We start from the raw sequence: 13,207 nt of genomic DNA on the forward strand, positions 1-13,207 counted from the left end.
TGACTAACAAAGTTGTTATTGTTAAGGTGGAATTAGTCTTGCATAGCCAGAGACTGAGACTTGCTGCAGCCACTATTATTCTGCCTTAGAAGGAAAAAACACTCAGGTTTGCTTACATTTCTCTAAACCAGTGACAATCGTCCTGGACTGCAGGAAGCCCAGGATGCAGCAACGGTGCCCCTACAAAATTGTGTCAGGGGGAACGTGTTTTGTAGGAATATATGCTTGTGGGGAGGCAAGTCCTGCATTAAAATAGCTAAATCACTGCACGGGGACAGGTACTTTTTTACCGGTAGTGAACAGGTTTGGGTAACTTTTTATTTTCAGCTTTTGGTTGCCCCCTTCATAAACAGGGTTTTTGACAGCGGGGGGGGGCACCGACTGAAATAATCAGCCTATGGGTGGAATACAATAATAGTTAATATGGTTTGTTTTTTTTTACTTACACTGGCAATAGACATCTATTTTTGCTTTGACTCATTCTGTATTAAATATTAATTGCACAGTGTAGTGGCTATACAAAAATGATACCACCCATGTATAGAATGGTTCCCTATAAACCTCACTTTAACAATGCTATTCTTTTTTTAAAATGATGGATTAAGGCACAAAGAGAGTGTGCTGCCATAGCGCAGAGAAGGAAATTATTTTCCAATTCTTCAAATTTATTTTTTTACAGCTGTTTTTGCCCTGGGACAGGAGCCAGGCTGGTAGCCGCTGCTAATGCTGTCTTTGCAACAGCAGTGCCAACAGTAATGTCAGAGGAAAAGGCTAGGATGGAGGGAGCAGTTGAAAAGTTGACTATTTACACAACAATTAATAAATCACCAAAGCTAAAACAGACATTCTGTTGATAAACTCAGCTCATGACTATCAAAAGAATTAGATTGCTAATTGCAACCACCATCCTGGCCAACTCCAAATGATTACTATTAATACCCACCACCCATCATCACCCAGCTGGTGGCTCATAATCCTGATAATTCTCTACTGTTCTTATATAAATACAAAATGAGGCAGTCACACTGTGCCTGCTTATTAACTTATTTTCTCATGGTGATAGAACAAAAAACGTAAGAAGGACTCATCAGTAGATGTCCTATCTGAGGTTTTTATTAATCAGACAAATGCCTGGTGGGAATGAAAAATACATTTTGAAAAAACCAAAGAACATGATAGCTGATAACTATCATCTATGTCAAGGAATTTATCATGGTTATCTCTTGACAATGAGCCTAGAGCTTATATTAGCAGTACATTATCAGGCAAGGGTGGTGATATGTTACATTAGTCACAGACAGAAACAAATGCTTTATTGTGGAACAATAACACGAGACACTACAGAAATAAGTCTGTTCCACTGCAAAAATGACCACAGAAATCTTCCATATGACTGTCTGAACCTTCTGGCATTCGTTGTGTATAATTCTAAGTGAAAAACTGGCTTCTAAGTAAAGCAATTCCAATAGAAGTCGGAACAGCAATGCGCACATTGACCTATGGGACAGAGAGACAGGAAGACGTACAGTTGCACCAAAAAAAAAAGAAGCAGAAACATTAGGCCGACACGACAGCGGCAGAGGAGAGAGAAAGAGGCGATCAGACAGTGTGACAAAACACAAATGAGCAGGCAAGACAGAGAGAGGCAGGAAGACACTCAAGGTGACAGGAGCACAAACAGACCGAGGTAGAAGTTAGTCAGGCAGACACAAATACGAATGATTATAAAGACAGACAGGTAGACAGGGAGGCAGGCAGACAGGTCATTAAGTGGGTCACACAGCGACAGACTGTTACGAGCGCTTGATTTTGCTCTTCACAGGAAGCTGCCGCAGCGGTTCTGGGTAGACATCCGTATGTGTATGTATGCTCATATACACTGACCTTCTGTCCCCCTCAGACGAAACATCACATACTAACACGATATTATACAACCCTCACACCATCAATCACACGTAGTTCAGGTTAACACAAGCTTACCAGTATGCTATGGTTAATACTCTCAACAATTTACTCAGCCTTTTGGGTGTAATAGTAAATGATCCCAACCTGTTCATAACCACATTTTTGAGCATGAGTAGGGCAAATCACCAGACCTGTTAAAGCTGGGGTTGGTAATATTGTGGAAACCGACTTGAGCAAGCTAAATATTAAAAATTTACAACAAAGAAAAATGCTATGATCACACCATTTTCCCAGAAGCTCTCACTGGCCAGCTGAAAGATGTGTCTAAGTGGCTAATGTACTTTGTTCAACAAGCGCTCTGTTGAATACATAATCACATAAACACAAGCATAAAAGTTGTCATTAACTTACCTTAGTCCATAAAGGCTATCCAGCTCAGCAGTAACTGCAATTTGCTAATGCTGTGTGCTTTGTGCTAACCTGGTTAGCCGCTTAACAACTGCTCAATAATTCTTAGTCAGCCCCAACTATATCCAACTACCTCATGTCTCACTCACATGTATGCAAAGACCTTATTATATTGTAAGTGTTCACTGCTATCACGTGAGCATGTTAGTACTGGGAAACCCCGGGTGAAATTTCTCTGGCATTCCTGTGCCACAAGCTCGCTAACAGCTTCAGCAATATATCCACAATGAGCTGGAAGAGCCTTGCGGAAGACTCCACGTGGTCATGCACAATGAGCATGTGTGGACAGGGATGTGGACGGTCCAATCATTTCATTAGAGCCCTGCAACTGTTTTGTCAGAGCATTTGATTTATTGATTGCTGTCGGAATGTAAAGAGCTTTTTCTACAAAAATTACAAAAAGGTTTCTAAAATAACTGAGCAATCCTACCTTTAATCTCTACTATGTGCCATTTAATAGAAAGAACGAGAAATTATAAATGATCGGCTCTATATATGCTGTTATTAGCCTGCACAATACTACTTCTTTTCTCATCCACAAAACATGATCCTGATTCTGAACCGAGGTAGCTCAGGAACATGCTTGGGGAGTAACGGAATATGTAATCAGCACACACAAAGAAAAGTAACTGTATTTCAGTAAAGTTACAGAAATGGTTACTATTCACTAACATTACTCACAGGATTATTAGATCACTAACAAGATTACAATTTTAGAATAAAGAGTGATATACGAATCTTCAACTGTGCGCATGCAAACTCATGACAATACTTTAAGCAGATCACACATTATTCTGTGTATATTGTACAGAATACACACTTGTTTTAAGATTAAACAAAAATCATCCTATTGATATTTATTTTATTTCTTTATCTTTATTTGTATATGTTCTTGGGTGAGGTAATCATCAAGAAACAGAAAGTGATCAGAAAGAGCTGTACACCTTTCTTTGTTGCAGTTATCTAAGTATCATACTCTGTCAAACTCAATAGTCACAAGTGTTAAAATACACATTTGACATTTGACTTTTATCACTTGTCTTTTTTTATTTACCCCCTTTCACCTTAGAACTATCTACAACAAAAACAGTGTTAATATAAAAACAGTCTACGATGCAAAGAATTTTTGAAACGTAATTTTAAAAACACTACAATATACAAATCTCAATATAACTGTATTTATAACTTTGAAAGTACAACTTATAACCTGAAAAAAAAATTGTATTCACATACTGTGTTTATTTTTGAGAAGGTTAAGCAACACTTTACTGGAACAAGTATTGCCTATCATGATGTGATATGGTCACAGTGTTACTGCCACAGTCTTGCTTGCCAATAAATCACACCACTTTGGTAACAATCGCCTGATTAAAATCAGCTGGCACTGGATCAGTGGGCTACCGAAAAAGATTATTTGTTTGCCAGATCTAGTAACCGTGTCCTTGACTAGCTTCTACTCACTACAATTTACGGAGCTCATGCAAAATGTGGGCCATGGCTACAACAGCCTGATTAATTTTTCGGCTACTGATGGAGTGGTAATTAGTCAGCACTCGACGTTAGACTGGTACTTCCAGTACTTGGCAGAGGGGACCCTCATATTGGGGGATTAATTAGGGCTCCATAGGGAGAGAAAAGGTGAAAGGGCTCAGACCTACAACCTTGTCTCCACTTCCATCACTGCATTGTATTCACATGCGTGACTGAACACCAAGTTCACAGGGTAAGGGTACAGAAGAGGACACCAGCTAGGACACGATGTGCATACAGTGTAATACAGCACAAAGAGATACATAAACGCACACAGACTGAATACAGAAAGCACACAAAACTAATTAGGAGCTGTATGCGGTATGGTATGTGCATAATTTACAGCAGGGGCTAAAGAGATAAAGAAGGAATTGGTAAATGAGCCAATAAGCTTTAATGAGTTCCAGTTACAATACCAACATCTGATGTGAACGGAAAACAGTCATAATTATTACATATTATATACCAAAACAAACATTATGCAATACATTACAATATTTTTGGCAACATTAGAGCCATTTCAAGCCATTAACACAATCTTTTGTGTCTAACTATCAACTGCGCTGTGTATGCACACACTGTGTATGTTTTTTTTCTCCTTAAACTGTTCTTGGCCACTTTCTCCAGTCTTGTTCTTAGGAGACTAAATTAAAAAAAAAACATAAATGGTCTGTCAGAGTCAGATATAGCTGCACGTGTTCTCCACACTTTTTCTCTGTGTTTCTTGGCTGACGCAGAAACCTGGAATGCTTTACTGCTTCTGCAATAAATTCCAATCCGACTTTTTGTCCAATGGCTATCAATACAGTGGCATTGTGATCTGCTGTTATTGTTCTCCGAGTGAAAGCTGAGATTCCATTCATACCATTCATTTCAACAAAATAACAGTGGGGTTCCTATGACATTTTGGTGTAAGACCTGTATCATGACAAGTCAGGGATGTAAGGCGAAAACAAAGTAAAAGTACAAAGGCAGAGATAGGAAAAGAGCAAAAGAGAAAGGGAGGGTGAAGAAAAAGGGGGTGGGAGATGAGAGCAAAGGGGAGGAAAGGGCAAGACCAACATCTTGTCACCACCTGGGACCCAGTTTGCTGCCCGGGGATGTTGCCTTTATGTAAGAGGAGTGGACAGAGCTGCGGCCGAGGAAAAAAAAAAAAGACAAACTAATACGCTGTTCTCAGTGCACAGAGGGGGGCTAACTATCTACAGCAGGGTTAAGCCACCTATGATGGTTATACACATGGCCACACAGACAGACCTACACATGCACACTGTGATTCTGTTACATGTGAAACTCAACTTTAGGTCCACAGCAAGAAGGCACACAGGAGGAGGCAATGATAAGGCAAAGCGACTATGACAAACCTTTTGCCAAAAAAAAAAAAAAAAAGGTGTGGTGTGTAGGATTTGGGAGGATTTAGTGACATCTATTCACAGATATGTAATATAATATATTAATAATGATGAATTAAAACATAACTATCTTAATATGTGTTAAGTCACCTGAAGCCAAGAATCCCTGTGTTTCCAGTAGTTTAGAATGAGTCTTTGATATCTACAGAGGGTATATGTCCCCATCCACCGAGTCAAACATGTTGTAACGTCATGTTTATACCATAGCCCAGAAGGGACAAACAAAAGACCGGTTCAAGAGAGGGTCCTCTTTTAGCAGCCACCATAGTAGAGGGTGAGGCCAGCGGTGTTCAAATCTTTGCAATCTGCAACCACACTGCTAGATGGCAATGTAATTAGTAATTAGGAAGTAATTAGTGTGATTTCCGATCACAGTCCAACCATTGTAAGTAGCTGAATGAAGGTAACTTCTGGCCTAGGTCAAAGATTACATAACGATTAGAATACAAAACCTGATCTCAGTTCATGCCTCACTTGGCATTTTTGTGAACTGTTGCAGCTCATGTAAGTTTCAGGAGGTTCCATAGACATTTTCCTTGTTTGGTTTTTAACTAAATACAGGTTAAAACACGACTGAGTTATCAGAGGATTGTTCATTTTAACAGAACAATTAACAAAACAGCAAATGCCTTCCTGAGGAAGAAAGCTTAAAGCAAAAAGTTATCAGCTGGCACGATCAACAGGGCAGCAGTGGTTACCATCACAAGTTTGAAGCACATGATAAACTTATGAGACAGGGCCATCGGTGGCCTTGGAGGTGTACTTTCAAGGAACTGTTGCCAGGGACAATAACAATAACAGTAACACTTCGGCTGGAACAAACCATAAACAAAACAGAAATTATATCTGTTTGAACTAAATGTGCTATGGTTAAAGAGTTCAAAGCACAACCAAGTATAAGTCAGAGCGGACAAAACCAGTGCAGGCAAAGATTTGGAAATCATTTGGTAGTTGCTTTCTGATGCATCCTAAAATAACGGGAGCTTTTCCATGAGTCACCTTGTTGGAGGACACCACCAACATTAGCGGATCATGTGGATTTAGTGTGCCCTGACAATCTTGACAAAGACAGTACTTTTGTGTAATCTTACCTTCGTAATAAGAGTCCTGTACTCTTCTACCTGGTGGTCATTGTTATGACAGCCTGCCAGGAGCTGCCACACCTCCCCACGGAGAGCCTCAGGGATGCCGCTGCGCACCAGAGCTGGCAGTTGCCTGGGACGCACTGATAAGTTCATATGCCTGAGAGGAGAGAGGAGTCAAGAGTTGCAGTTTATCAAATATATCCTATTTTTAACATTATTTATTGTTACTTATTCAGTCAATCTTTAAAAGTGCGGCACACTAACAACTCCCCTGATGCACAGGTTGTGCTTCTGCAGTCTTTCCGCACACACCTGCCTACCATGTCTACCCAAAACAATATTTTTTACTGGCTCTATACTGCGTCTAAAAAAGGACCATCATCATCTCTACAGACAGCCAAGATTGTGACTGCTGAGGAATTATATCACCTAATACCACAAGTGTTAGGATTTACATGCATAGCAGTCTTTTAAAGTTCTAGACGTACCTCCAAAATATGATTCAGAGGATCAATGACTCATATGTTAGTGGTTCAGAATGTAAAATATGCTGTACTTTTTTTTTTACAGAAAATCCCAGAATCTATCCCAGAAGTTCTTTACCAGTTTTATTTTTTCCCACTGCTTTTTGGAAATGCGTGTTGCACTATTTTTAGCGGGGTGGGAAAACAATAGACAATAGAAGACAATAAGCCAATAGAATATTACAGCAAAAATAAACAAAAGCTTATTTGAATGCCTTCCTTCCTTCCTCATATTTAAATGTAAAAGCTGTTGGAGGACACACTACATCTCAGAGAGTAATTTAAACCGTGTGCAGGGTAAAATGAATTCATCTGTCCAGTGGTAAGTGACAGAGAGAACTAGAGGTAGAGAGAGAAGGTTAACTCGGAGGCACAGCTGTACCTACCAACCAACTATCACCTGACTGGGGCTGACACAAAACCCCTGATGGTTCTCTCACCCACCCACCCTCCTTCCTTAATTCATCCCTCTCTATATTTTTTTTAAGCTTGTTTGTTTTTTTTTGTTCCAAGCACTAGGTTATGCAATATATGGCATTTACTTTTGAGAATAAGCAGGGAAACAAAAACTATACTGTGTGTATGTGTGTGTCCATGCATGTGTGTGTGCGTGTGTGTGTGTGTGTGTGTGCATGTGACGTAAGTAATGCCAGGCCTGGTCCTTCAGGGCATGAGATTGTAAAGGGCTTTCTGTGACTCGACTCTCTGTGCTCCCCAAGCGCTGCATCCAACAACGCCAAAACACACACTCTCTTGTTAACACACACAAAATGATCAATCACAGGCACAAAGACTAGTATTATTATTATTATGACAAGCTGGTCTTATGATTCCTTTCTTTACTTGGCCATTCTTTTTATGCTCTTCAAAAAATTTGGAGTTGCTGTTTTGTACAAATTCAACCAAAGACACTTCTCTCCTAAATAACATGCAGAAGAGCAAAGGCATACCATGGAGTGTGTGAGCATATGTGTGTGTATGTTTTTGCATGTGTGCGGATCTTAACTTACGGCTTATTAAAGTGCGGGCAGTTTTTTATTCAGTTCATCACAAGCATTTGATTAAAAACAAATGCAGTAATGGAAGAGGGAAGCCATCTTAATAAGCTGCTTATCAAGAACTCATGCTGCTGCTCTTATAGTACATCCTCTAACACCTCCCCACACACACACACAAATGATTTATGTGGGTGCATTTGACTGTGCACTCATTGCTACAGCAATAAAGTGGAAGGACAAAGTTAACAAGGGAACAAAGCCTTACCACTTGGATAACAAGTCTCCCCATGTCTCCAGGATCTTCTCTGCACACTCCTTGGAAACGTCACCTGACCCGCTGAGCAACGGCTCGTCGTTATCTAGACACAGAGAGAAACGGACTCAGATGTTTCAGATGTATCAAGATGTTGCCTACTTCACGAGAGGACACTTTGTTTTAAGGTGTTTAATGGAGTGTTTATTGAAAGTTGCTTTGTTTATCTGTTTATTCTGAGCTTCATTTGGAAACTTGAACTACAGCTCTCTGAGTAAATGATTTAAAAGATACGTTCAAAGTATCTGAACATATCAGAAGTCAAATTCTTATTCTAAGCAAAGCGGGGCTTTCTCGGTGTCAAATCATGGCTAGATTCAGGGATTTTAAGGTCAGTTGTTAAGTGCATGTGACTCCATGACGCTTTACACAAATTGTTTTATCGAAGCGTGATCAGGTCATCAGGTTTTGCACAAACTTGTGGAATGTATGCCAGCTTGGGTGCATGCTATCACTAAAGCAAAAGCAGAAATGAAGATGAAATATAAAGATATTCCATCCATGCACATTTCCAAACTCAACTTTTCTCCAAAAAATAGTAATATATTCAAACTAAATGCAAAATGGAACTATCTTGATTAGTGGTCTCTTTTGAACCCTACTGTATATGTACTGTGGTATCTAAATATGCACAACAGCAGGTGAGTAGATATCAATGGACATGTAGTCCAAACAGTGAGACCAATCTGTACCCTGTGGATCAAAGATTAACACACGGGCTGATACAAAAAAGTAACTCAATTATACGCCCTGGCTTTCGCTCACATTGCTATCGCTCACATTCACACTAAGATACAAAAAACACACACAGCACTGCTAGCTAAGTATTTTGTGGGAATAAAGTACAAACAGTTCTGTAACACAGTGTCTGATCTCCCACGGGATGTCTCCTGTGGACCACAAGTCTAAATCTGGTACAGCCCCACAGGGTAGAATTTTAAGGCTGCAACTTTGAATATATGAAAGTCAGCAGCATATTCAGATGGGTTATATGCTGTTTAACTGTGTTTAAATTGATGCTGCTGGGCAGTAACACTTTCATTTTTTGTGCTCTGGAGGTGTATGTTTATGAATGAGGTCAGTCCTGAGCAAGGACACCACAATGGTTCAGTGTTCCAGAGTTAAAACAAGCTGTAATTTACATTATCTTGCTGGGTGTGTGTTTTACATGATCAAGCGCAACAAGTTTAAAATGGTTTTCATATGGTTATGCTACAAAGGCTACTTTTTGTGGTTCTATTTGGTTTGTAAAGACCATTTTCACATAGCTTCTATAAAAGAAATGATACCCTTTGCTGTATCAGGAATTTAGTTTGTGCCTTTCATAAAATAAATATAATCAAGTGATAATAGACAGAACGCAATCACCTTCCTCCTCGTCATCCTCAGGTGGTGAGGGAACCGTGCTACCAGGCCCGCTGGGCAGGATACCGGGACTGGCTGTGGTCTTCCTTTTCTCTCTCTCAGTTTCACTTTCCAGACTCACCACCTCATAAAGTGTGTCCGAGGCAGGACTCTTGCGCTCCTTGCGCTCCATCTGATGAAACAGATAACAAATGTTATTTTCTTTGTCACACATTACAAACCCATTAACATCTTACTTTTGTCTTTGTCATGAAAGAATACAATCTGCATTCATTCCAGAGTTAAATATTCACAGCTCCGGTTGGAAGTGATGGAAACATGATACCAGGGTAGACATGCTAATTTTTCTAATTGTTTTCTTTTATCCACCATTTTCAGGCCAGATGCTTTGACAAACACTGAGCCTTTAGTCAGCTCAATTAAGTTTGAAAGTGTATTAATACGTATTACATAACAGCCGACATCTGTGTAATTCACAGAGACTATCACAAGAATTGATCAAACCACGTGTGTAAAAATGCGCCATGACTTGCCATACCTGTCGTAGTTTAAGGTAGAAGGTCTCAGTGTAGTTTCGCTTGCTGAAGGGCCAGAACAGCCGGTCATTTGGGGAGCAAACTCTCACCCTCGTCTCCAGCAGAAAACGGACTGGCTCCTCCACCTCTGTAATCACTAGGTCCACTGCTGTTGTCATGTACATGAATTTATCTAGAAAAACAAAGACTACAGCCTTAAAAGTAATCCCAGATGAGTGATTCCTTATGACTAATTAATTTTTAACCAAAAACTGTGACATGTGTTAGGGCTGGGAAATATGTCCCCAGACTAATACTGCAATATTTTTAGGCTATATTGTGATACACAATATATTTCTTGATGGCATTTATATAAGATAAGACTTGGCGACAAAATCAAATATTATATATTTTTTTACCAAATGCCTCGAAATATTCACAAAATGTTAAGACAGTAAGATTTTTGATGAGTAATTATCAGTAAATATAGTATTAGAAGAAGCAGATCAGACTGATAAGTTCAGAAAAATACACCACTTTACTGTAATGCAGTCATTAAAGCCAGGAAAAGACAACATGGATGCCATATCACAATGTAACAGTATCCTAAATCTAAATGATCTATCGCATGTGACTGATATGAACACCAGAGTGTTCATATCATATGTGGGTGTGAGGACCATTGGTCTTGGTAGCCATATTGTGGTAGCCATCTTCTGTCTGTTCAAATATTTTAGCCGTTTGCCTTGTATGGGCATTACGTTTAATAGCACAACACATTTTCCATGCTTATTCAGTCTAGCTGTGATTTCACCGTAAAATTGCTCCTCCACAGCTATATTTATTGGATTTATGCAACCAGTGGAGAAAGTTATTTTCATGCTTGGAAATGTGCCAAATATTGGTGTTAAGATAAGCGTGATTAAATAACCATGGGGGAAATGAAACATGACCCCAGAAAAGGGTAACTGTTGAAAATAGTTCTGTTTCATTAGACTTTTTGACAGATTTTTGGCTGATACCTTTGGGCGTTTCCTCATTCACAGCCTGAAACTGAGGCGTGTTGGGGTTCCAACTTCCTGTGATGATGTAAGACTTCCCGTCTGAGCTCTTTCCCATTGACTCCTGAAGGGGCACAATGTTGGAAGGAATTAGCCACACTGCACACAAACACACAGCGACAAACAAACAAAAGACAAACAGTCGCCTACCAGGTCTAGCAGGTGCATGTCACTGTTCTTCACATTTTTCCCTGGGCTAAGCAGGAGACCGAAACACCTGGAGAGGAGACACACATGAAAGAGATGCATTCAAGCAAACAAACATGCACATGCAGACACGTGCGCTTACACAGAAAGATACAAGAGAGAGAGAAAAGTGAAATGAATAGGATTACATAAGGCAAAAAGGAGAGAGGGAGGGGAAAAAAAGAACAGAGCAAGAGCGGGAACCAGACACGGAACAATAAATCTCCCTATAGAGTAAAACCAGTTGTTAACCATCACATGTTACCGCAAATAGCTTCCTGAACTGATCCTCTAACACAGACCAGAACATGGAGAATATTAAACACAGCACTTTAATCCTTACCTTCTTCGGGTTCATCAAACAATAACAAACCACTGTGAAAGTGGAAGTCTGCAAGAGGGTGATGGAATGTTTACGTTTCTACAGATTTATCAAACCATGGAAAATGAGGAGTGTCGGAGACAGACTCACATCAATCACCGTCTTAAAACTCTGCCTGAACACTTAAAACCTGACGTGAGCCGAGACACGGATGTAAAGATGTTCACTCAATTTTAGCTGAATGATTCCGTTCATATAAATGTCTAGTTCTAGCTTTCATCACGCTTCAAGAAATGTGCTGTCTTAGCTGTTGCAACTGACTTGTGTATGAGTGTATCTACACATTTTTCGAGTTTTCATTTTACCTCTCAATGGCCAGTTCCTTGTTGGAAGTCTGCTGGACATAAATGACAATTTTCTTGTCCATTCCTGCACGCAGTTTGAAGCTCTGCTTGTCCTTGTCTTTTGCTACAGCGCTGAATGTGTGAAAAACAAAAAAACACAGTGTTTAACACAGACTGGGAACACAGAATACAGAGTTGCTGCACTGGACAGTGTGAGAAAACAGACGCGTTGTTTCAACATTTAAGCGTGTAAACCCACACCAGAAGCAACACAAAGTAACATTTCTGAACTTGCATTATATGTTTCCTTTAAAAAGAAATAAAAACAATGGTTTTAGGGACATTTAAGGTAATATTTGACCTCAGGCTGACAGCACAGGTTGTTTGATTATGTCTGGACTACAAGTAAAACAATAATCCTGCAGTCTCTATTCTAGATAAAAACTAAATCACACAGTTAAAGCAACTAGAGACACTTCTGTGAACAGTGGAAAAAAAAAAGTGGAGCCATTTATCATAATAAAATCATGCTTAAGAGCTATTTTCAAACATTCTCTGGTCCTGGTTCTCTTTCCTGCCCTGAAAGCATATGTTTGAGACAGGAACAGTAATCAACATTCTCTGAAACTGTGCTGATACAAATTCCTGAGGAAACACTAAGGAAACACTTGAGTGCAGAGATTCTTGAGTAAATCGATTAATCAACTTGAAATCTAATGCAAACATTTGGAACTTGCCATTCAAGTCTCACTGAAACTTCCTATTTGAGTGCAGTCTTAATTTAGCAGAAACCACTTAATTAACTAGACTCTGTGACTCTGTCTTGCTTTCATATTGTAACTAGGTCCTCTGACTGCATATAAACAGGTTTGTTTACACCCTATTAAAAAGGAAAAAATATCAACATTCTACCTCTATTTTATTTTACAGATATCAAACTATTTCTACAGGGCATTCTTTCCTTATCTTATAAAATTCTCACACACAGAAGTGTATGTGTGCTTGCATGAGAGAGCGGTTTGCTTGGACGGGCTAATGAGGAAGAATTATGTGCTGCCTAAAATTAATCACAAGCTTTTTTTTGTTTTGTCTATCTGTTCTTTCCAAATAAGCTGAGTATCTCAGGCAAAGAAATGACTCATTAATACGAGAAATTCTAAAAGGTCATGAAGGATGGAT

The 13,207-nt window shown here is 39.4% G+C and overlaps 1 protein-coding gene across 3 annotated transcripts in view; it reads right to left on the bottom strand.

Annotated features, from left to right (window-relative positions):
- Positions 1-13,207, bottom strand: part of LOC119029569 (rab GTPase-activating protein 1) — a 72,664-nt gene that overhangs the window by 40,230 nt on the left and 19,227 nt on the right. For all 3 annotated transcript variants that reach the window (XM_037116466.1, XM_037116464.1, XM_037116465.1), the window contains 7 exons: positions 12,050-12,160; positions 11,327-11,393; positions 11,138-11,240; positions 10,139-10,308; positions 9,604-9,772; positions 8,188-8,281; positions 6,407-6,557 (listed from right to left, as the gene is read on the bottom strand). In XM_037116466.1, coding sequence (XP_036972361.1) covers positions 6,407-6,557; positions 8,188-8,281; positions 9,604-9,772; positions 10,139-10,308; positions 11,138-11,240; positions 11,327-11,393; positions 12,050-12,160 — 865 coding nt within the window. The remainder of the gene's footprint in view (positions 1-6,406; positions 6,558-8,187; positions 8,282-9,603; positions 9,773-10,138; positions 10,309-11,137; positions 11,241-11,326; positions 11,394-12,049; positions 12,161-13,207) is intronic.

Source organism: Acanthopagrus latus, chromosome 12 (genome assembly GCF_904848185.1).
Source record: "Acanthopagrus latus isolate v.2019 chromosome 12, fAcaLat1.1, whole genome shotgun sequence".
NCBI lineage: Eukaryota > Metazoa > Chordata > Actinopteri > Spariformes > Sparidae > Acanthopagrus > Acanthopagrus latus.